Here is a 27,063-nt window from a genome sequence, read left to right on the forward strand (position 1 = left end):
CAGGAGTGTTGCTGTTCCTTTATTTTTTTGAAAGCCATATTGTGTTTTGGGTATGATTTGAAATTTTTCAACGTATGTGGAGAGTTTCTGATGTACAATGCGCTCCATGATTTGGTTGATTACAGGCAGTGTGGCGATAGGTCTGTAATTACTTATTATGTTTCTTTTTCCCTGTTTGTGTATGGGTGTGATTAGTGCAGTCTTCAGTGTTTCAGGTATGTGTCCAGTGTCGAAGATTTTATTTAACAGTTTTTGTATAACTGGAAGTAGGTCGGTTGAGTGTTTCTTGATGTCTTTTGGTCTGATTCCGTCTATCCCCGGTCCTTTGTTAGGATTAATTTGTTGAATTGCCAGTGATAGTTCTTCTTTTGTTACTGTGGGGAACCACATCGACTGGGTTTCTCGTGTATATAATAATAATAATAATAATAATAATAATAATAATAATAATAATTTTTTTTTAAACATTTTATTATGTCTCAGTATAAATTACATACAATAATAATATTTACAATAAGGTTTATACAGAATTTTTGAATTTAGAATATAACAATAATAATAATAATAATATTTTTTTTTAAATTTTTTTTTATTTTTTTATAAACGACTTATTTGTTTTTGTTTTTACAATGAAAATGATAAGGTTTACTATCGCACAGAGTATCTGCACACACACAATGAAAAACATATTATCTTTTCTGTACAGTACGAAAATTCGATATACAAAATGCTGAGTACATTTTATAAATATGAATATACATTTTTTTAAACTAGCTAAATATGGATTGGCACCAATGTGCACACAATTCACGATACAATGCAGTAATGCAGCATACACTCACAATTCAATAATAATAATAATAATTTTTTTTTTTTGTTGTCTCAGTATAAGTTACATACAATAATAATATTTGCAGTATTTACAATAAGGATTATACAGAATTTTTTTTTTTTTTTTTTTTTTTTTGTCTCAGATGGATTGCATACATAGTTGCGCTGTAGTAATTATATGTATATAATATTTATAACGCATTACAAGTGTGTATAACAGATACTTGCAAGTTAGTAATTTTCTTCCTCGAAGCTTAGCAGAGCTTATCTGAGGAAGATAATAGATGACAGAGGGTGGTGGATTGATGGTTGTGTTCCTATAGTGGTCACAAGCCAGGTGTTGATTTTACTGTTTGTTGGTACGTGTTTGTAAGACTTTGACTGCTATTACAGTTCAACTTTTTTTTTTTTTTTTTTTTTTTTGTGCAAATAGGGTTGGATTTAGACATGGTGTGTTTGTTTCTTTGTGTTCTTGTAGTGGTAGTGTTTTGAGAGGGGGGGGTTGTCGTGGTTTGTGTGTGTGTGTGTATGTGTGGTGGGGGAGAGAGAAACAGGAATTGCTCTAATTTTCATTCTCGCTATAATATTTATATAGTGCCTAATAATAATAATAATAATAATAATAATAATAATAATAATAATAATAATAATAATAATAATAATAATAATAATAATAATAATATTGTTAGCATATCTTTCATTGTTCACTTGTACCTGTTGAAATGCAATCAACTCCTTTTAATGTAATTTCACCCACGAAATAATGCATGATTGTTATTAATATTATTTCATTGATGCCAATAATAACCAGCTTTACTGAAACAGTTTTGTTTTATCAAAGAAATTAAAATATTCATTCCATCTTTCTTTAAGTATTAGGCCTAACGACTTATTGAACACAAGTAACTGGGCTTATAAGCGTAATTCAGGTTATGGATATTCTACCAATGCGTTTAATTACTAGCTGGGGGTGTCTTTTTTTAGGCTAAAAACCTTCCCATATTCGTATGTGATCTGCGAAATGGCATTGAATTCAAAATTCAACAAATATGACTCCATCTTTCCAAGATCTTTTCAACCACTGAATGGATTCTTCACGGACTCACTGCAGAACGACTAAAAAGAAGGCAACTTTTAACTTTCAAACAGTACCCTGATAGCGCTAATGCGATGTTTTCGAATAGTAGAATAAAATGCTTACCTTTATATTTAGGATCATAATGAAACTTTTGCTTATATTTGTTAGCTTCGGGTTCTGACATCTCGACTTCTTCGATCAGTGTTTCCTTAGCTGCTTTCATCATCATCTGAAGAAAGTCATTTTGAGGCTGAAACAAAATTAATTATTATACAATGTTACCCATAAAATGAATGTGTATTATTTTAGTTTGGTCTTCAATTAATCGAATTTTAATGTAAAAATGATCGCTGTTATTCAGAATTTTAATAAAATTCTCTGTTTATATACCATGTGTAATTTTTTTAAAACGTACAACTGTTATTTAAATTGATGTTTAGTATGTTTTGTAAATGTCTTTAAATGATAGATAATATCAATATTTGGTGTAAGACCACTAAACTGCTCAGTAGAGGCTTGAAGGAACCCAAAAAAATTTCATTTCTATCGTCTAGACCAAGAAATGCTTTTCAATATCTCATTTCAATACGAACATTCTTCATAGTACCTGCAAATGTTCACGAAACCAAATCTTTATAACTAATGAATTTAGGAGATCAACCGGTATGCTAGAAATTCATATATGAATTGCAGATTTAACAGCAAAACAAGCGACTTCGATGATTTCAGCAGTTCGCCATTGCAAATGTACCAGAATACAAAACATAGCGAAATATGTGATGCCCTCTCATTCATTATTAGCATTGGCTGACTCCATAAATGAAGGAACTTAATCTGAGATATAGAATATTAATGGAAATTTACTTTGAAACAATACACTAAATGTTAAAAAACAAAAATCAACAAATAGATTTAATTCAGCCGCTCGTTTCAATAGGTGGTAAATTAAATTTAAAAGTGGAATCCAAAGTTATCAATAATTCAAATTAAACTTGCTTTTTATGGGATTCATATAAGTAATCTTTAATTCACTCCGATCATTATACCTGCTACACTTCTACTTTACTAAACCTTTAAGTTTTTTTGCTGACAGATTACACTCTTTTGTCTTCCAGTCTGTCAGGATTTCCATCTCAGCTAAGTTTCTTTGGATGTTAGTATCCAAACGTTGGCATCTTCTTCTTGTAGGCTGCTTTCTATTGGCTACTTCTTTCAGTCCTTCACACCTCACCCGTTCTTTCTCCATGTCATAGTCATCTCAGTGTGCCAGTTCTGATTTCATTAGAGCTTGCAGACTGAGATGATAGTGATTTCAATCCTGTATAAAAGAATATGTCGAGATGATAGTCGTGTTTATTTAAATTTTAATTAGTTCAGAGAAATAGGGAAGGTAATAAATGATGTTGTGAATAATATGATCCTATCTTAATAGTAAAACGTTCAGACTTAAAAAGGTTAAGCTCTTAACAAAAACCATTCTACAAGTGCCAGTAGTTCAAATTTCGATTAAATGTTTTATGTTTTGGGGTATTCCAAGTTCATTTAATACTCTTCAAAAGCGTTCTCCATCTTTACCATTATATTTGGTTAGTTCTGTATTACAGAAATTATATGCGCTTCCGATTTTTTGTTACGATATCTAAAGATCAGGAATTTGTAATTCTTTACGAATTTACCAAGTGTTTAATTATTATGTTAAATGTAAAGTACTTAGCGCATAATTTTAATTTACAAGCAAAAATAGGCTCAACCTCGGTTTGGCTTCCAAATAACAATGGAAGAATAAATTGACAAGATAATCGGGAAACATGAAAAAAAATAGTGACAACTGGAAGAGGGGGGAAAAGGTACATAATCATTGTATAAAACTGATGTTAAAATAAGTCCATTTCAGCAGTTCACCGAGAGTTAGCAAGAGTAGAAGATTTTTAGTAGAAAATTACTTTGAATAAACGTTTGGATAGGATATTCAGAAGTCGGAATTTGATTATTTAAACAAACATCTGACTGAAATTAGCAATCTTAAACTTAATGAATGTAATTCACTTATGATCATTACCTTCACGTTTTGTTTCCTATTACCGATCACTTGTAACACCACGTTTCGAAAGAAATTGATTGCTTCTTCTGGAACGAGGGACATTCCAAGTAGCTTGCCAAGTTTTGGGAAGAAAACTAAGGGGAGAAATAAATTCTGCGATTAATCGGCATGGTTTATAAATAGTCACCTTGTAATCTGAATATTTCAATAAGAATTCAACAGTAAAAAAAAGCGATAAAATTTAAATACAGTGGTGCCTCGCAATTCAACAGTTGAATTTCGCGGGCCGGCGCATGCGCGTGCATGGAATTGTGCGATGTCATTTGTTATTTATCATTTCTAGTTGGGCTGCGTTGATGTTTGTTCGTGTTGTTTGTGCTAATTTTCAATTCTGCATTTTTCGAAAAGTAAACATTTTGTGCATCCGCAGTTAATATTTTTTTGAGTGAAATTTAAAAATAGGTCCAAAGAGAAGTCAACAGAGGAATAATTCCGGAAAGAAGCACACTTGGTTGAGCATAGAGAAGCAAGAAATTGTAGATAAAGTGCAGAAGGGTAGACAGTTACAGATGTAGCTCAAGAGTATGGCGTTCCTATTTCAACTGTGGCAACTTTTTGGCAACAGAGAGAGAAGATTATGGGTGTCTGCTGGTGCCATGAAGATATCTGACAAAAATAGATCTTCAATCAATGATGGGATGGAAAAGCTGCTTATCACCTGGGTTTGAGAAAGACAGATGAAGGGAGATCCAGTAACTCAGGCAATGATCTGTGAGACGGCTAGGTTAATTTTTGAAGAATTGCAGAAGAAAACCCCAGGATGTACCACAGATCAAACTTAGGAATTCAAAGCAAGTCGAGGCTGGTTTCACAGATTCCAAGGTAGAAGAGGCATCCATAGTGTTCTCAGACGGGGGAAGCTGCTAGTCCAGATAAAGACGCCACAGAAAGGTTTGTGAAAAAATTTGAAGATTTAATCAGGAAGGAAGGCTACCTGCTCCAGCATATTTTTAACGGGGATGAAACTGGGTTATTTTGGAAGCGCTTGCGAAATCGAACTTACATCACGCAAGAAGAAGTGAAGCTACCAGGACATAAGCCTATGAAAGATAGGCTTATCTTGTTATTGTCAGCAAATGCAAGCGGAGACTTTAAACTAAAGCCACTTCTGGTCTACTACTCAGAAAAACCTCGGTGCTTTGGGAAGAAAACCATTAAGTCCAAACTGCCAATGATGTGGAAATCCAATGCAAAAGCCTGGGTAGAACAGCAAGTTTTCAAATATTGGATTTTTGAGGTGTTTTCCCCCAGCGTGAAGAAGTTCCTCACTGAAAACAATTTGCCTTTGACCTTTGAAAGCACTGCTGATCCTTGACGATGCTAGTGCCCACCCTAAAGACTTAGTGGAGATTCTTGGAATTGACTTTGGCTTCATCAAAGTCTAGTTCATGCCTCCAAAGACTACGTCACTGATTCAACACATGGATCAAGAAGTGATTGCGTGTTTTAAAAAACTTTACATCAAGGCTTTGTTCTCACGAGTTTTCGACGTGACACACTCTTATGACAAGACACTGAAGGACTTCTGGAAGACCGTATTCAACATTCTCCACGCCATTTACTTTATTAAAACTGCCTGGGATGGAGTGAAACAGAGAACCCTTCGTGCATCGTGAAAGAAACTCGTTCCAAATTTTTCTCAGGATGGCAACAGTGCAGACTAAGCACTGGAGAATCAGAAGCAGCTGCAGCCATGCGAGTGATCATTTCGACGGCGGAGAATCTCATAGACATAGAAGAGGTTGATGAGGCTGATGTAAAAGAGCTTATGAAGGATCACGATGACAAGCTGACCGTGGAAGAACTCGGAGCATTCAGTGAACAGCAAACAAAGGCGAGAGAAAGAGGAATTTCACCTGAAAAAGATGATGGCAGGGGAAAAGGGCCGATGCCAACAGCTGCCATTAAAGAAGTTTTATTCCAGTGGGAGAAGGTGTAGTCTGTTTGTTTGTTTGGAATGGCACCCCAACACTGCCGGTGTGCGTGCAATGACAGGCTTGTTCAACAACACCGTCAACCATCACTTCAAAACCATCTTGAAAAAGACAGAGAGAGAGAGAGAGAGAGAGAGACAGTCCACCCTTGATCAGTTCCTCATTACTGTTCAAGCAAAGAGGAGACGAGAAGAGGTAGACCAAGATAGAGAAGACTCCCTTCCAACATCTAAGGCTCCTAGATTGCATGTATTGTGTATTTTGTAACTTAGTATGTTATACAATATTAAAATACGTAAAGTAAAGTAAATAATATGGTGTATATATCTCTCCCCAATCCCCACCGTTAGCGGAAGTGGGATTAGGGTCCGACAAATATTAATCTATTTTCCATAGACTTATATGGGAAATATTTCCCCGCAATTCGACATTAATTCGGCGACATATTAGTGTCGAATTACGAGGCACCACTGTATTTTTAACATAAGCATATTCAATTTTTGTCACAAAATTTGAAATAATTTTCATTCGTTATATGTTTATAAATCCCTTTATGAATTGATCAGATAAGAGACCAGGACAGAACATAAATTACCTTGGAGGCTCATGTTTACTAACAAATTTTTTCCCCATAAGTGTGATTGACTGGGCATTGGACGAAAACAGGAAGGTTCAAAAGACTTCATCAAGCAATATCAAACAGTGTTTGTCTCTGAGACTTCAGTTTACAAAAGTGTCGAGAGTGTCTATAAAAATAAATTGCAAACCTCCAGATATTGTGTTATTAATCAGCAAATCTCAGAGCTCTTAGAAAAGAGTTCTGTGCTATTTAAATAATGCAGAACGAAGTGAAGGGATTTGCATTTCTATAACTTCTAGTCAAGTTCAGCACATTCAAGATTCAAACACAAACATTATTGGCTTATTTTGGTTCAAAAACACTAAGAATGCTCAGTGATTTAGAGCCAAACAAGATTAAATTAATTATTACTGATTATGATTAAATAAAGCGAAATTAACAGAAATAAACAGGTGTACTAAATGAATGATAAAAAATTACTATATATTCGTTAAGATTTTCACATATATTCAAATTAATATAAACATGGAACCCAGCAAATATTACTCTTGTTATCGAAAATCAAACTGTTGTCTAATAATACGAAGAAAGAATTTATAATTCTTACACGAAATTATGAAATATGAAGGAATATCTCTGCTGAATATTTTCCTCGCATTTACGATTATTGGGTTGTCAGGGTCATTTTGCGAGTCGATCTTCATTCCAAATAGGCTACTGCACAGGACATCCATTGTAAATGTTCCGACTAATCTGAAAAAAAAAGATTTAAAGAAGTTAAGGTACTTAGAATGTGATTAAATATACTTAAAATATGCTCATTGAAATACTGAATTAACATATCTGCGTTACTAATATGATGAGAGTTAGATACTTGAATCGCGAGAGTGTTATGAGCTGATGTCTTAATTCTGTTTGGTTTACTATAATTATTTTAATAAGGGCACTGCGGGAATAAGTTGCACGGGGCCCTGTAGTGATAGTGATGGAGCTACCCAAGTATAGTTCCATAACATAGGAAATAAAGGGTTCTGAACATCCAGCAATAGACAGCGCTCGAAGGAGAGAGCAGGAAAGGAAACCCTAGCAAAGGCCTTTTGGAGGTCCAGCGACGCCATATATAGAAGCTTCAGGCGGTGTAGGAAATCAGAGAGAAGAGAAGAAATAAGATTCTCGGCACAGCCGTCCGAAGGAACAAAGGCTCTCTGTCTATAACCATGCTGTATATGTTGCTAAAGTCGTTTGACTAAGATTTTATGATAGAGTCTAAGTATCACAGGGGAGATAGTAATAGGTGTAATGTCTGATGCACGGCTTGAAGTTCCTTTCTTCGGAATGAAGATAGCTCTTGAAGCGCGTAGGTATGGTGGTATCGCTTTACTGGAAAGGAGAATGTCCAATAAGTCTTGAAGAATCCTCAACGGCACCTTCCGAAGCCTAGCCGCAGGAAAGTCATCATGTCCATCATTAGGCGGAGAAATTGGATGGAAGAGCTGCTTTGATCTCCTGGATGGAGACAGACTGGTATATTTGAAGGGCAAGAATGGACCTCGATATTGTAGGTTGGTCACCATCATCATCAGGAAAATGTGGAGCTGGAGCAGAAAAGACTGTACTTCAGATTTAAAAAATAATCATCATGTAAGTCTGCTAGAGGTGGAGGAAAGCACTGTCAAGGATGATCTTGGCACATTGTCCTCTATTCTTTTTATAAAGGGCCTGCATAGCTGCACAGACTCTCTTCCTCTGCTTCCTATTTGACAAAGCCATTGTAGAATGAGACATAGGCTGATGTTGATGAGGCATCAAGTGTTCGGAGAATTCAACAAGGAGGTAGTCATTTAACTGGTCTATGATATCCATTCCCAGAAGTCTGGATGAGAGATTTAAGAATTTGATGGTTATATTCCGGAACAGGAGGATCGTCTAGAGATGATGTCATTCTGAGAATCAAAGCCTCTTCTTCAACAGCAGTATGGTGGCTGGAAGATGGAGAGATAGGGAGAGGAGATATTACCTCTCCCTACCTGTGGCGGATGGGCTGCCAATTCTTGAACTAATGCTTTGTAACTGGCTTTCCCTCTATGACACTTGATGGCATCCAAAGATCTTAATGGGAACATCTTAAATAAAAACACATTGATGTTTTTTATCCATCGAGCCGTCAACTCGATTTCGTGAGCGGCGTGGATCTTTTCTTCTTCAGCAGTCCAATGTGCTTTGACATGCTCAGTTCTTATTACAGAGTTGACTTCGGCTGGATGTTTTGAGGTGCGATGCACACCAAGCCCGACTGCGGTGGAGAATGCACCATCGCATATTCCATCTGACACATGAAGTGTCTAAGATTCATGTGATATTACTCTGCCTGAGATACTGATTAGTAGATAGTTGGTACATTGGTCTTTGCACTATCCTTGTGCAATGGAATTACCATATATTCTTTTCATTCCTGCGAAATTTTCCCCATTATCAAACTCATATTAAACAACCTGGTCAAAAAGAAGAGCTAGTTCGGCTGAACACTCTTTTAGCATCCGTGTTGATATCCCGTCAGTCCCTATTGCTAAATTCTTATTCAGTTTGTGCAACAGCTCTAATATCTACTCTTCATACTTGGCATTAGTTAAACAACCTCTTCTTCATCTGTAACCCTGCGCCATCTGCATTATAAAGAGTTATTCTTTTATTCATTCTTTCTTTTACTTTTTGCATATCGGTAGAATTCTTGTGGTTTGTCTTCAGCACGCAAAGCCAGTTTCTTTTCATACTCAGACTTTGCCTTCCATACAACAGTTGTGACTATTCTAGCCTGCTGCTTATAATTTTCATAATGCACATCATCCTCATGCACACGGTACAAGAATACCGTGTGCATACCACATCATCCATTTCTTACGAATCTCTTGCTTAATAAGATTACACATCCATTTGTCTCCTACCCTATTTAATCTTCGAATTCTCGGGATACAATTCTGATATTGGATCATTTAAGTATTATTTAAATGCTTCCTATGCATCATCGATATTCGTCCTATTCATTTCCTCATTCCACTGAGCTCAGCATGCTCCTCAGTAGTTCAAGCATGCAACCTTTTCTGAATGGAACATTCATAAACTTAGTCACTTCCCAAGTGAGTACCGCATGATCAGGTGTCACCAGCCGGAGGCAGAATAGTTACGACTTTAACTGAAACACCATCTGGCACTATAATCAAATCTAAAACTCTTCGACCTCGAGTTGCTTTTGTAACGTGCTCCTTGAGAAAGTTGTCTCGAAACAGCTCAATAAATTCAGTTTCGTTCTTCTCATGAGATATTACTGGTAACCAATGAATATATTTGGATGTCTAAAGTCTTCCATTATGATTACTCTTTTTGCGCCCATCGTCTCTATTTGGTGATGCATATCTTCACCACTAGCAACCGATCCACTAGGTCTGTAACAAAAAAATACCCCACTATGTAGTTGATCATGTTAGACTCTGTCTCACACAAGATGGCTTCAAATGCATTGCCTGCTACACGCAATGAATTTTGATATTCATTTCGTATTACTAGTAACAGTATTTCGTGAAATACTGTTACTAGTACTACAATCATAGTTTTCAACACTAACCGGAATCAAGTCGCCCAATATCATTAGCACCACACCCTCTCCTCTCTATCCTTCCTAAAAATACTGCACCCTTTATACTCGATACCAGTTAGTATGTCTGATTCTGATAGCCAGGTCTGACTAAATGCCTGCAATCTGAGATCCCAACGTATTGACCAAGGCAGAATGCTCTACCGTTTGTTTCTGATAATCTTAGCATTTGTGAATAGCCATAAAATCTACCTGCATGTTTTTGACTAAACATACACACGTAACCACAGAAATAATAATTTTTAATAATAAGTGACTATTTCGTTCTACGTATCATAGGACATCTTCAGTACAGTTAATTCAAACAATACCAGGAATCACATACAGTTAGGGTGCATGCTTACAATGGAATCCCTTTATGCGTCCAGTAGCATGTTATAGAATTTTTTTAATTAATTGTACTGACGATGTCCTATGATACTTAGGACGAAATATTTACTTATTATTAAAAAATCTTATTACTGTGGTTACGTACGTATGTTTAGTCATGAATGCTGCACGGACTTCATTATACAACAAGATGCATGTTTTTTGTAAACTCTTGTTTGCAGTCTGCATGAAACAGCTGAACAACTTGCAGTGATCTTTGTTTTTAATCTTCTCTAGTGCATTATACATGTAGACATCTTTGCAAATGCTCGGTGGGTCCGAACTGGACGAACACAAAGTCGAAATCGTTCTCTCCTCGTAGTCATAATCTCACCATTCCTCCCATCAGAATTTAGTTTCCTTGACTCTGTGTCAGTTCCCATACCAGTTATTAGTCTTTCAAGACTCCTGATCGAAACGCATTCAGGTTTAGTATCGGGAGTATTCTCAATCTTCCTTATTGATGACTATTATGGCGACCGATATCTGTTAGTTTTCTGTATAACTGTAATTTGTCGTGCATTTCTTTATAACTTCCTTTCCATATAAGTATTTGGAATACTGGTAATTGTTTTTAAAGGAATATTAATTTTATTAACATAATGTTTCAGAACAGTCAAAAATAACAAAAGGGATATCGTACTTTTACTTACTCCTTACAGTCGACTGTCTTTTCTTTCTTTGCCGCTTCCAAAAAAATTCTGTGTTAGGGTGTCAGCATATTCATTAATAATTAAGGCTATCTGAATAAAAAATTTTTGTAAGAGAAAATTTTAATATCAGGTTTATTACACAAGGCAATCAGTTTAAGAGATAAATGAGACAGTAAATGCGTGATTAATAATCATTTTTGGAGTTGCACATCATAACTACATACATAACTAAATTCCTTCGTATGCCTTATGATAACAATACTAAAACTAGAGAAAATCAAATCTATAATATTAGAAAAGGCGGCCTTTTATTATTCGGAGTGAAAGGCATCATTCATTTACTATATTAAAAATATTCGTGAACACAAACTACTATAGATATTATCTGTATATCTCTCATTCAGAGACAACTAATCTTCTTCTTCTTCTACGCGTTATTCCCGCTTCCTATGCAGGGTCCGTGTGTTACTTAGATGCGACTTCTTGTTAGTACTACTCCCAACTGACCCGTCGCCTGGTCTGCCGCTGAGGGGGGATATATTTTTGGCTGTAGAGACGTATGTTCACGAGGCCGGTTTGCCTGTATGCGGGATGAAAAACGCCAGATAAACTGGCGGAAAAAACCCTACTGACCGCGCCCAAGACCGCCTGAGGAAGATCCTCAAATTCCTCACGTCTACAACGGGAATCGAACCTGGGATACTCCTTCCCCAGGCATATGGTTGCGAAGCGCAAAGCCACTAGACTAACCGCGCGGTATTCAGAGACAACTAATCTGAATCAAAATTGTTTCTGTAATCCCCAACAATGATGAATCCTATATTGTCTTGTAGGTGTATGCATTGCAATGTATTATATCCTCCATTATTTATTTCCTGCTCTGGATTGCCGAGTGGATAGATAACACGATCAACAACCAGTTCGCTATAGGTTTAAATCTCACTGTGTCTGTGTGCGTATATACAATTTCTTCAAGCGGTGTGAATCATCCACGCTTATGCGGATCGAAAAAGTTCAGTATTTGGCCTATCAAACAGAGTGTTCGGATTATCTAACAGCTTGCCTATGGTAATAATACTAATGTACTATAGATTGATAACCATTCTTGGGTTTGATTTGCATAAAAAATTGCCATTTAATGATTATTAACAGAAGTATGCTAAATGAGTAAGGGTAGATTCTAAGTTAAAAAAAAAATTCTACCCACCTTTTAGTGACAATCGCTTTCAATTTATTTCTAAAACGTCCTCAAATGATTACCCATAAATCAAAGCCCTACACTTTCGATTGTACTGGTTTATTTATGATGGATAACAATCGGTTATTTGGTCGGCCAATCAGCGCAGAACATGAGAACAGGCAGAAAATACACACACACACTTGTACACACAAACTGAAGCGTGCTCATCGAAGAACATAACAAAATATGTAACGGAAATAACTGCACTGCCTTTCAAAGCATTAAGTACTATCAGGGTTTTTATGAAGCCGAGTTGCCATTGCATGAACCTTTCTGACAGGACACCGAATGTCTGAACACATTAAATAGAAATTTAATTTCGTATTTCGTAACTCAGCAAAATTATAAACGCTGATTGCTCTTTAAAAATGTTATTCCTTCATTTGGAAGTGATGTCAGAGTTATTGTTTATATATAATAATGAGATTTCTCTTCCTTGGTAATCTTAGTACTTTAAGTTTCGACTCTGCTCCTATTCCCAGCCGATATTTTTGTGACAGTTTGCGTGATATTTGAATAATGAACTATTTACAAGAAACAAACGGTGATGTGTAAAAATGTTGAATATACAGCATTAATTACCTTCTTCATCTTCCCCGTGCTAAATGCTGGGCTCATGATAGTTCGTATTCTTTTCCATTCTTCTCCTTCTTGCAGTGACAGCATTTTATCTGCTATTTCATTCCCAAACGTAAGGTGCTGAAATATAGTAACAATTATTATTAAAATAACTAATGCATTTTTTACAATTGATAACTTATTCTTTATTCTGATTACAACAGCAGATAATACAGTAGACACTATGCAGGCGTTTAAAAATAAATTAAAGTACTAAATAACGTCATAAGCACATTTTATGTGAAGGACATTATTCTGATGAATTTATGATTTATACGTCTATTTAGGCATCCTTTTCACATCGCTGTCGGTTGCTAGACAGGTGCTCTTTCAGTGATACAAAGGCAAAGGTCGTGTGTGCGTGTGGAGCGGATATGTTTTTTGTATCCCTTAGCCTCGGGAGGATTCCGTCTTGTAAGCAGTTCTCCATATCCATCCATTTCTGATAAATAGCATTCTACTGTTCACGAGATAACGTAACTCCTGTGAAACTGTCTTGGAGAATAATAACTGGCACCTAGTTTTTAACGCCACTTGTAGGGTTTTCGTTTGCCCAAATCTTCGAAAGAATGTATACTTCAGAGCTTTTCCTTCTTTCTGCCATCGTAACCGGTACGCATAAAGTGATTTCTGGACACTTTCTGTAAACGCGACCTTCCTACGCTGCTGTCTTTGAAGTGATCTGTAATAGACCTGAAAAATGAAGGCGTCTGTATGGTTTCATCACATCACACACCACCGCAGTGGCATTTGTTCGTGTTTCTGCATGTTTTTGTTGGGGTGGAAGGGAGACCCGTTTTCCAGGTGTTTAATTACTACTTATGTCGTATTGCTGAGAGAGGCCGTGTACGTGTTTGTGTGTAACATCTAAATTTTACACAAAATTTAGATTTTACACATACATTTTTTTAACTATCGGGTCTTTTGAAGATAGGAGTGAGAAGTTTCTTACAGACGTAGGTTGTATTACTGTAGAACCGCATGTCTTAGAATATTCAAGCAATGCGGAAATAGTAAATTTAGCCCACTTTCGTTTAATTTTATCCCACTGTTACATTATTTTATTTCAACTCTTGGTCTAACTAATGTATTTCTTTAATTGAAGTCGGAAAAAATTATACTTTATAAGCATGACGGGAAACTTGGGCGCTTGTCATTCATTTGCATCTCGATCACAGATCGTGGTTTAAGAGACCAATTAAGAAAGATATTTCTTTTAACTTACCCTTCTGTTTATGAAGAAATTAAAATCCTTGACTAAAATATCTTTAAGGAGCTCAGGTTCCGCAAGAATGAGACCCGGACTTCTACCTTCGTATGTCCTGTAAAACAAAATTATAAAACTGTTTTGCCTTACACAAAACTAACAGAAACCTTAAGTTTTCTGCAAAGCAATACACATTTCGTTGATGTTGTGATATCACATATAAATACGGAAAACAAATAACATATTGATGGAGTTAAACTGAGGAAAGAATGTAAATAAATCGGGCATCATCCCACATTTTTGTTTCTCTGAGAAGTCCCTTAACACTATCTGGCTGCCTTTCATTGTACCCTTGGGTCTCTGAAGAAAGATCAGCTTCCCCCTTCCACTGGAAAATCATTTGATGAACAGCAATGTTTCCCGTTTATTTTTATTTCTTTTTATATTTCTCTCAACTTAAATTCAAACAGCGCTTAGAAACATGTCGTGTTGTAACTTAAAATGAAGTCCAAAGATGATATCCCGGAAATCCCTCTCTTTTCTCTCTCTCTCTCTCTCTCTCTCTCTCAAATCCAAAACTATTTTTCCACATACGTAATGATGAATAATAGGCATTTTGTTAAGTAGCAAACAATTGGGATGTCATCAAAACAGTTCTTTAAACATGATGAAGAGGAACATATTTTTACCAAACACAACACCAAGAAAGGAAAATGGAACTAAAAAAAATTAATCGTCGTCGTAATAACCAGCATTACACTACTAGCTGTCGACAAATGAAACAAGTTATAATTTTCCAAAACGTACTCAACTGCCAGTAGAAGCTACACAAATTTCTTTCCCAGAGACAATTACTCAAATTTAGAAGGTATTGTAAGAGGTTATTAGAGAAGAAACAAAGTTATCGCCTTTAAAGAAGTTATCAAGGAAAACTAATAAATGTTTTCTAATGTCCAGAAGAAACTATACTGGTATCCTCTACCAGTTTGTTCTCGTGACTTTTTCCACTTTGCAAACTCTCAAAGCTCCTGCTTAAGATGCTATTCAGCCATATCTAAAAACTCATGTAAAAGATTCGATCCTGTATGATAACAGAAATGCATAATTAAGAATCAGGCTTACCAGTTTTGCAAGATGTTACATCCCTCTGTACCAATGCGGCCACAAACGAACTACCCTGTCCTCTGAAAGATAAATTTTCCCCCAAAAAAATATTAAAATTATTGTGATACTGCACGAGTATATACAGTACTTTGGATAGTTCTTGCATGAAAACAGAATTTTTAAACAAAATTCCCCTCCTCATCGTTAATTGCTCTTTATTATTAAACACAAAATCATGGAAAACTAAATTTCACACGGTAACATACCGTGTGTCCCCCCCCTTCTCCCATATGTGTCTCAGTTTAGAAACGTTATAGTGAAGATATGTTCATTATTTCGAAACGTGGAAAGCAAAAAAAAAAAAAAACTTGCAGAAACTGATAAATAGATTAATTTCAGAAATAAGACATCTGTCGCAATAGTAAATACAGTTCTCGAATGAATGAGAAAAGGATAATAGCTTCATATTCCTAGGTATAATAATAAATGTCAACCAATAAACTAAACGTCGGTATTTACCTTAAACCTACTGATGTAAAGATACATGAGTAGGTTTATATATATATATATATATATATATATATATATATATATATATATATATATACCTTATGAACCACAAAAATTAGACATCCACATTAGGCAAGAGGATTCAAAATTAAAACAAAAACATCACGTTTCTTAACAAGGAGTAACAAAAGGCTATTAGGCCAGTGGATTACGACCATAAATTGAGTGTGTTCTGGCTGATTTGTACTTTTGCGAAATGAAATATTAAAGTGTCCTGGAGAAAAACCTTTCTACCTCAGTATAAGACTGACTACATGACGCTGATAAAAATTCTTAAATCCAGAAAAATTCTCTTCGAGAAATTCACAACATGGATCCCAATTTCTGTTTATACGCTTCATACACTCAGACACTCAAGTTGTTAGTACAAACAAAAAATCGATCTTTGTCCGTTATACTATTCTGGTAACAAAACCATCTTTATTACCTTGACAATGAATGCAAACCTACTCATACTATTTAATTTTTTTTTGAAAAAAGTATTGTTTCGTTTCAGGAGTTAATACCGGAAGTTATTAACACTGAATCTGTACTCACATGTTAGTTAATTCCTCTACTCATTTACACCGGCAGTTACTGGTCAACCTCTCGGGGGACCCTGTAACCCCTAGAGAGTGCATCCCCTGGGTGGCGGATAGGGGGATCCCAACATGTGTGTGTGCGCGCGTGCGTGTGTGTATGGTGGGATGGTCCGAATATACTGAATAAGGACTCGTGGACCAACAGGGCCATAAGGGGCAATCATCTTGATTGTAAGGGAAGCAGACTCCTAGCTGGATCTATCTCCTCTCCTTCTACTACTTTGAGGAAGATCCACTTACTTTAATCTTTCCTATAAGGCCTTATTAGCCAACTCTTCTTATTTTATGACCCCTATGCTACTAGAGTACTCGAGGGCCATGGGGTCTTTTCATTTCTAGCCTTACAACTATGCCCTCTCTATAAACCTTACTGTAATTCTTCTATAATCTACTCCTTCCCCCTTCAATATACCCTATTCCTCCTATGGGTTTAAATTCGGAAGAAGGCTAGTTCAGAAGCCTTAAGGTAGCAGCCCTACCACTGAACTATTCCATCGTCAGGCTAGTCCCCTGACATGGAGAACATAATACTACTAGTTGACAGAAAAGATAATCGGATTGAATCTATGGGAAACGACCCTGGAATGGAAAAGGTAAAACAAAAATGGAAAAGACAAAATATAATACACATAGCAAACTGGAATGTAGGAGGAATAGCATATAAAGAAATAGAATTAGACCAATTATTAAATGAAAGAAATTTTAAAATAGCAGTAATAATTGAAACAAAAAAGAAATTAAAACGGAACCATGAGACCTGAAAATTTTTATGTGATATACAGTGGAGTTGACAGTGACCAAAGAGCACAAGCAGGAGTCATGATTTGGATTCATAACTCACTTTTAAAACAATTAAAACATTATAAAATATGGAATGAAAGAATAATAGAAGCTAGAATAAAAATAGATAGAGGCTATTTAACAATAATTGGTTCATATGCCCCACAAGAGAGAATAGAACAAGATAATATTGATTTTTATAATCAGCTACAAAACATATATAATAAAATAAATAAAAATGATTACGTAATTTTAGCAGGAGACTTAAATGCAAGAATTGGAAACACGAAAATTAATAATAATATAGGAATACATGGAGAACATACTCAAAACAGGAATGGTAAAAAATTGATTGACTTTGCAGTTTATAATAACCTAAAAATAATGAATTCCTTCTATAAACATAAAGACATACATAAATATACTTGGGCAGCAAGAGGATGGAAATCAATATCAGATTACTTTATACTAAATGAAAAGACATCAAAATTTTCACAGATGTTACAGTTCACAGAGGATATGAAATAAGCAGTGACCACTTCCTTGTTAAAATAAAATTAAGATTACCACCTAAATGGCTACAAGTAACAAGAACAGAAAGAAAAATTGAAACATTGGTTTATAAAACTAGACTATTGAATGAAACAAATGTACAATGGCTATATGAACAAAGAATTAACCAATATCTAGACAAAATAAAACAAAATGAAGAAATAGAAATAGAATGGCTTAATATAAAAACGATACTAAATGCAGCAGCAAATGAAAGCTTAGGGAAGACCAAAAAATTCAATAAAAGGGAAAAAACTGAAGATCTGGGATGATACAATGAAAGAAATAATCAAAAAGAAAAAAGAAGCCTATCACAAATGGTTAAGCAGTAAAAGATTAGAAGATGAAATAGAATATAAAAGAATAAGAGCCATAGCTAAAAGAGAAGCCAGAAAAAGACATAGAGAATCATGGAACAAATTTGTTTCTAATTTAGAACATGATTTATATAAAATAAGGCCCAATATATATAAAATTTTGAAACACTTAAATGCAGATACCAAAGAAAACATAAAATTAAACACTGAATTGAAATTATAAGAATTTCTAAATTACTACACAGAATTGTGGACAAATATTTTAAAAAAGACAACTGGCAAACAATTAATGAAAATGAAAAGGAAATAACTAAAGAAGAATTAGAAATCGGCCTGAAAGAAACAAGAAACGGAAAATCACCTGGAGAAGATAAAGTAGGTTCAGAACTATATAAATATGCAGGAACTAGATTCAAAGAAAGACTCTTATTATTTTTAAATAAAATTTATTCAACTGGTATCCCCCCAATAGAATGGAAAAAAGCAATTGTGATTCCTATCTTTAAAAAAGGTAATAGAGATGACACTAAAAACTACAGAGGTATTATCAGTATACTAAATTCTTGTTACAAAATATATAGCAGAATCTTAATTAGCAAACTAATGAAATATTCCGAAAACTTTATTTTAGAAGTACAGAATGGATTTAGAAAAGGACGATCATGTATAGACCCGGCCTTTTGCCTAAAATTAATAATAGAGAAAAGAAGAGAATACAATTTAGAAACCCATATTGCATTTATTAACTTTGAAAAAGCATTTGACAAAGTTAAAAGAAACATATTATTTAACATATTAAAAGAAAGACAAATACCAATTAATATCCTAAAAGCTATCACAAGTATATATGAAAATAATCAAATAAAAATAAGATTAAATCACGAACTATCACATACGAGAGAGATAAACCAATGGGTCCGATAGGGATGTCCCCTCTCAGCAACTCTTTTTAATATCTACTTAAATGAAATAATAATAAAATGGAATAAAAATTTACATCAAGGAATTAAACTTTCTCCTACAGTAAACTTAAACACTCTCCTCTTTGCCGATGACCAAATAATAATTACAAATTCTGAAGATAAACTACAGAAAGCTATTTTAGATCTAAATGAGATATCCAAAGATTATGGCATGATAATATCAACAGAAAAATCAAAAACTATGTCTTTATAGGACAAGATCCAGCAAGAACAAAAATAGTACTAGATAACAAGATCTTAGAGCAGGTGAATTCATTTAACTACCTAGGATGTACGATCACATATGAAAATGAAAAAGATATAAACATAAAAATTGCAAAATATTTAAAAATAATAGGCGCAATTAACTCTATATTTAAACCAAACCTAGTTCAAAAACAAACCACACTAAAAGTATACAATACATTAGCCCTACCAGTCTTAATGTATGGAAGCGAAATTTGGACAATAAAACAGAAATGAATTTTATGAGAAAAACTACAAAGTATACCCTATTTGATCACAAAAGAAACGAAGATATTATGAAAGAATTAAACCAAGAACCAGTAATAGAAAAAATTAAAAACTATAAACATAAATGGATGGAACATTCAAAGAATGAAAACAGAAAGATTACAAAAACAAGCCTTAAAGTACAAACCATTAGGAAAACGAAAACCTCTTAAACGATTCAACGATGACGTCTAAGGCCGGAACAGGCCATGCTAGGCCTAAATCCTTGATATGCATATAGGCATGTATGCATAGTTACTAGTCAACATACATTTACTCTTTAACTCCAAATTATTAACTATTGATCTCTTTTCTTCATTCCATAATATATTGGAACAGTTGTCCCCATTCATTTCTCTCGGCTCATACAACCCGCAACTCTTCAAGAAACACACCAACAGATTTGTTCATTCTCTCAGATCTGTCGAGCACACACATCATTGTTGTTTGCAGGTATCGGGATCTCTCGTCATTGAGGTTAATAAAAAAAGTAGATTCTTTTGGGTACCTGTAGCAATTATAAACTATTTTGTACTTCTTTTCTCATTCCCTTTCTCAATGAAAGGTCTTCCATTTGGTCAAGAGACAAGTAGAAGTTGTGGAAATCGATTACTTGAGACGAAGTATGAGCAGCGCCCATACGGTGGTTAGAATTAATATGGACACGTCCAGAGAAGGAGAGAAGAATGGTGGTTATTGAGAATTATATACTGGAATTATATGGAGAAAAGTGTCTTACGGGATGAGAATTGAAGGAATCGTGTGGAGTGGAATATGAGTAGAGGCAGCTACAGTGGAGACAAGTGGAGAAGCCTGAAAGCAGAAGACGTAAATAACCACATTTTATGCTTACCCATACATCCTTCCGTATTTCCGGTACATTTCCAGTTGTTTAATATGAATATCCTACAAAAATAATAAATGCTTTCCCACTCGAGATAGCTGTACTGTGAGTAGCTGTACTATCCATACAGCGTTTGAGTGCCCTCTTGAGTGACGTAACTCCGTACAACACAAGATAGACGACGAGATCCTATTAAAAGAATGTTGCATCACATCCCTGTTTTTATGTAGTAGTTTGGAATTTGCTATTGTGGTTGTCATTAACACACAGTGAGTTTCTTGCTACGAAATTGTCTGTTGCGATAATTCTCATAGACAATCAAGGAAACAAACACACAAACAGAGGTAGAATGGAAAAAATAGTAAAATCGTTTTGTGAGAACCTTTACTCATCTAAACAAGTAATCACAGCTCCAGTACCAGATGAAAATTTGGAAATACCATCTATCCTACCTGAAGAAATAAAAATGGCTATCCACCATATGAAATATGGCCGATCACAGGAATCGATGGAATAAAATCTGATGAATTAAAAATGGGTGAACAAGTAGTCTTTAAAGCTTGCAGAAAGATATATATAATTAAGGAAAGTACTTATTGAATGGAAAACATCAAAGACCATAATTCTGCATAAACAAGGTAATAAAGAAGACATCAATAACTACAGATCCATCTGTCTATTAGCACACAGGTATAAAATATTCACAAGAGTCATCCTAAACAGAACACAAACCTCCATCAACGAAAATTGGTGCAAATAACAGGCCAGTTTCAAAAAAAGGCTGTTCAGCGATAGATCACATTCAAACTCAGCTAACAGACAGATGCAGAGAATACCAGATTCCACTTTGTGTTCTTTTTAAAAGTTTTAAAAAGGCATTTGACACTGTTTAACATAACGCAGTATTCCATGCTTTAATAGAACAAGGTGTAGAAAAAGCATACATCCAACTCATAAAAGATATCTACAAAGAAGGCACAACAAATATCACCCTTTTCAATCATCCAATTAAAATGAACTTAAGTAGAGGAGTACGTCAGGGCAATGTTTTATTACCTAATCTTTTCAGATCTATCCTGGACAGCATCATTCGAAAAACTGACATGAAAGGTGAAATAAACATTAATGGTGAAATGAAATGTTAAATATCCTATTGTTCGCCGTTGATGAGGTATTAATATCTCACTCAACCAAACTCTTAGAATCAACGCTGAATAACATAATCCAAAACTGCCTAAAAATTGGATTGGAAATACATCCGGACAAAACATGATGGATGAAAAACAAATACTGTAAAGATTACACAATCACTCTAGAATCCCACACCATCGAAAAAGTTGAAGATTACATCTACTTCAGCCAGTCCATAAAAATGAATAATGCCATATCAAATGAAATAGCAAGGAGAAAAAGAGCTCCTTGGATAGCCTTCAACAAAACAAAATCAACAATTTCCAACCAAAACATAGATATAGAAATAAGAACCTATTGTTTCAATAGTTACATCTTACCCGCATTAACTTATGACAGTGAAACATGGAACACAACTTTAAAAGAAGAAATAACAAAGCTTAATAACAACTCAATGTGCAAGAGAAAGAAGCATTTGCAATATAAACAAAATATACCACGTAAATGTACCACAGAAATCAGGAAGAAGTCTGGACTCAAAGATCTAATAAAAGATCTACAACAGCAAAAGAAGATGGGTAGGACATCTCAACAGAATAAGAGACAACAGATGGACAGTCAGAGTAACAAACTGGTATACGAGGAATACCAAAAGGAAACCTGGAAGACCAGCCTTAAGGTGGGAAGACCCAATGATTAAGAAAGACGGAAGAAAATGGAGAAGAAACGTCCAAGACAGGAATAGCTGGACTCTTAGGACTGCAGTCATGGAGAAATCCTGACTGAAATCACAGGTCCATCAAGGTATAACATTCCGAATGAGGTAAATTAAGAATATCCCTGAGTAGAATGATAAACAAGTATTTGTTAGACTACCCTATAGTCTTATCCAGAGTTATTTGATATATTTAATATATATATATTTTTTAATTATATATTCGTGTAACTGGTTCGAACAGTTAAAGGATCAAAAATAGTTTACAAATAATACAAAAATAGTTTACAAAAAATGCAACATGACGTCATTGGCAGATGGATCACCCAGCGAAATTCCAAACATTCAATAATCATGACGTCACCGATCTTATCAAACAATGACATCACGAATCCTTATCTTATCTTGATCTCATTCATAGTGTCCGACCAATCACGGCACAAATCTCCAGAATTCCATACGCGAAACAAAACACACAACGTGACGTCACTCACAGATGTGGCTACCAACGAAATTTTGAGGTTTGGTTTAGACAGGTCTTTCATGCAGGTCTTAAGTATGCCTTTAAAAAAAACTGTGGTCCCCAACAAAAATAATCTACCAACTGCATGAAAAATAAGTGAAAAACGACTATGGAAGAATGGATATTGTATTAAAAATTATAATAAGCATCAAACGAGCACAATTCTTTGACACTTTTTTTAATTTCTGGAAGGCTTCCAATAACATCTCTGTACAGATATCGATAAGTTGATGTGTCAGTTGAGAACACTGCACATTTTTCATCGAATGAAGACAACAGCATATACCACAATGATGTGCTGCAATGAATTTGATAAATTTGTGACAGGGATATCATAGCAGTAATGGATAGATTGAGCGTTTATTTTCTCATTATTGAAGAGTTCACCTCCGAATCAAAATATTAGAATAATCAAAGAAAATGTGTTGAATTTATTATTGTGACAATTCCGAAAAGTCCAACCACTCATCAAGGGAGGACACCTACTCTACAACTCTCCGTCTATACCACTCAAATCCAGCTACAGTGAACCTCATCATCTACACCAGGATTTCCCAAACTTTTTCTACGAAGGAACACTTCACAAATCCCGAAATTTTCACGGAACCCCTTGGTTATTTTGTAATGTTTTAATTAATAATTAATTGTTAATTTAGTTGATTTTTTATTATTACTAATTGGTCATTAATTATTAATTATTAATTAATTAAACATCAATTAAGCATAAACATCATTAAATTAATTTGTGCTGATTTTCATTGACATATCCCATTCTGATCACCAAAAATTTATAATATTATAAATACTTACAAGTGAATGCAGACTTTTTCTCCTGTGTGCTGGTAGTTTTCCACTCCTTTTGTACATCCTGGAGACCTTTGTAGACTTGAGGTGGATGAATCACTCTCTATTCCGTCACAAACACCTTCAATAAGAAATTTCTTAACATCAAAAATAAACAAAGTGCCTTGTCTCTTATTCATATTAGAATTTAAATCTGTATTTCTATTACTTTTAAAAAAAATCACGGCACTTCGGGTTCAGAACAAGCACTTGCACACTGCAATACGAACTTGCGAAGAAAGTATTCAGTACTAATAGATTTGAGAACCGGATACAGACTACCTTGATCTTCAATTTCAGTGGAAATATTTTCTTTATATTTCCTTGCTGATTGGTCACTAACATTTCAACAGATGTTATTTCTTTAGAAAGATTTTTTACCTTGGGTATATATTATGTTAAATATACCAAGCAATTTTATAAGCTAGGTTTTTTAATCCTTTTTCCCAAGTAAGCAAACTGGCAAGTAAGTCAAGTTTGCTGCTGCACGTAGTGCAACACTAGGCAACTTGTGGTAAAGGTTGCGCAAGCTCTGATCACTTTCCTTAGAATTTTCCCCTAATGCAAAGCACATTTTCTTGCGGAAATGTATGATGCTACGCATTAAGGTAATAGTCACTGCTCTGTATTACTTCATCCATGGGCATTTTTTAGGTCTGGCTCCCATTGACGAGACCTCAATAAAGGTCGAAACCGGTATGGGTAGTGGTCATTACCTTAATCATAGCATTATATATTTCCGCAAGGAAATGTGCTTTGCATTAGGGGAAAATTCTAAGGAAAGTGATCAGAGCTTGCGCAACCTTTACCACGAGTTGCCTATTGTTGCACTACGTGCAGCCGCAAACTTGACTTACTTGTCTGTTTGTTTGCTTACTTGGGGAAAAAGGATTAAAAAACTTAGCTTATACAATTGCTTGGTATCTTTAACATAATAATACATACCCAAGATAAAACACTTTCTACATATTACTCTCATCCTGAGATTTTTATTTAATGAGGTCAAAGCACCTTGTGGCAACTTGTTTAGGTAATATATTTATAAGCTCTGTATTACTTCACCCTTGGCATTTTTTAGGTCTGGCTCCCACTGACGAGACCTCAATAAAGGTCGAAACTGGTATGGTTAGTGACCATACCGGACCTTAATGCATAGCATCATAGCTTTGCATTAGGGGAAAATTCTAAGGAAAGTGATCAGAACTTGCTCCACCTTCACCACGAGTTGCCTAGTGCTGCACTACGTGCAGCCGCAAATTTGACTTACTTCTCTGTTTGCTTACTTGGGGAAAGGGATTAAAAAAACCTAGCTTATAAAATTGCTTGGTATCTTTAACATGTTATTTCTTTCGGTTTTGAGAACAGAGGATACCTGCCCATTGTTATAATCCGCTTGTAGGGAATTTTTTTTTTAACCGGTCATAAACAGCGGTATTCCCTTTCCCAAATGTTGAAAGGTTTTGATGTGTGAAAATTAACAATACACAGATGTTATTATGCGTCCTGGGTCTGAAATTTTCGATATATTCACGAATATTATTCTCCTCAGAATATTTCCACTATAAAATATTTATTCATGAAAAATGCTTAGAAAACTAAAATGACAAATTCCAGGAGAACTGCTACTCGCGGAACACTTATTCACCTTCCGCGGAAAACAGTTTGGGACACCCTGATCTACACCAACGCCATCTACTGCCCACCACTAGTGTTTTCACAGACATTCACAAACATCCATGCCCACGGTGGGATTCGAACTCACAGTCTTCTGGCTGGAGAGCGGATATGCTAACCACTCAGAAACCATTCCGGTGAATGATTTGCAATTCCAATTTATTGCACAGAAAATAATTATTAGCAAATATGAATTAGCATCATCTAAATTTACGTACTTCGCAAATTACAAAACTATGTAAACACGTAAAAATGTGATATAAATTATAAGAAGACTGTTATTTGAAAGCATTCACAAAATTAGAATAATTTTTAACTGTTCAAAATATTAGAATAATGCAATTATAAACGTGCAAAAATTACAGTCAAAGGGAAACATGATAATTAGTACTTTGTTGCATCCCCATAGCATTTTAGAACCGTTTTTAAAACGCTTGGGCATATTATTTACCAGCGGTTCATACTCTGCTTTTACCAAAACATGCAAACTAGAAACAAGTCCATTTTTGTCTCTTGGAGCAACTTCTTGAAGATTTTTCCTTCCTTCATAATTCCCCCCACAAATTCCTAATGGGATTTAAATCTGGTGAATTTACTGGCCAACGAATTACATTGATTTGCCTTTCTTCGAGCCATCTAGTAGTCTTGGAAGTGTGACAAGAAGCGGAATCTTGCTGAAAAATGAAATTTTTCAGCAAGATTCCATCACATCAATCTTCTCATCCCGGTAACATAAAGTGTGCAAGAATTTCTTGGCACAGTTTGTAATTGACTCTTTCGTACAGAATACACAGCCTACCTGTACCCACTGTGGTCATTCAAGCCTATACCCTGACAGAGGTTGCAATTTCTCAACATTTCATGCATTCTTTATCAAATGCTTCTTGCTTAAGACGCCAGACACGTATTCCTTGATGATAATTGAACACACAAAACATGCTTTCATCAATAAAAAGTACTTTTTTTCCAGTCCTCTTGACCCCACAACAGTCTTTGCTCACACCATCGCACTTTATCTGCCTTTTGCTTAAAAGTCATAATCTGCTTCGTCTTAAGCACGCGTGATTTAAAACCCAATTTGTGAAGTCGTCTCAACGTCGTAGATTTAGACACATTCACACCTAGCTCTGTCCATCTCCTGTGAAAATATCTTACACTTTGGAAGTGATTTTTCTTCGTGATATTCTTCAATTTCTTCTCATCTCTTGATGTAGTTATTACCTTTCGACCGCTGTTGCAGCGATCATTTTGAAAACTTCGGTTATTAGAATACTGTCTCAATACTCTACTCATTCTTGCTTGAGAACATTCCAATTCCTTAGCTATAAACTGCTGAGTTTGACCTTCTTTGTGTAGGACACCATACGAAACTTCTTAGCTTCCGATAAGTCACTCGTTCGACCCATGTTTAACAAATTATTAACTGAAATCCACGCGCAAACGATTCCTCACACACGAGTCAGTCTCACAGCTACTGAAATATATGCTATTTGCATGCTTTTCTCAAAACCAATCAGAAAAATTTCGAATATTCTAATATTTTGAACCACGTTAAAATTATTCTAATTTTGTGAATGCTTTCAAATAACAGTTTCCTTAGTATTTATATTATATTTTATGTGTTTACATGGTTATATAATCTACAAAGTACGTAGATTTAGATGATACTAATTCATATTTGATAATAATTATTT

At 35.0% G+C, this 27,063-nt stretch overlaps 1 protein-coding gene across 1 annotated transcript in view; it reads right to left on the reverse strand.

The window, feature by feature from the left end:
• LOC150095512 (cytochrome P450 3A8-like) overlaps positions 1-27,063 on the reverse strand; it is a 103,174-nt gene that overhangs the window by 75,690 nt on the left and 421 nt on the right. Inside the window, exons 2-7 of the mRNA XM_090410697.1 lie at positions 20,493-20,545; positions 14,279-14,375; positions 13,018-13,134; positions 11,203-11,285; positions 7,187-7,277; positions 2,033-2,159 (exon numbers count right to left, since the gene is read on the reverse strand). Coding sequence (XP_090266823.1) covers positions 2,033-2,159; positions 7,187-7,277; positions 11,203-11,285; positions 13,018-13,134; positions 14,279-14,375; positions 20,493-20,545 — 568 coding nt within the window. The remainder of the gene's footprint in view (positions 1-2,032; positions 2,160-7,186; positions 7,278-11,202; positions 11,286-13,017; positions 13,135-14,278; positions 14,376-20,492; positions 20,546-27,063) is intronic.

Source organism: Typopeltis vanoorti, chromosome 20 (genome assembly GCF_054136105.1).
Source record: "Typopeltis vanoorti isolate ZY-2024b chromosome 20, IOZ_Tvanoo_1.0, whole genome shotgun sequence".
NCBI lineage: Eukaryota > Metazoa > Arthropoda > Arachnida > Uropygi > Thelyphonidae > Typopeltis > Typopeltis vanoorti.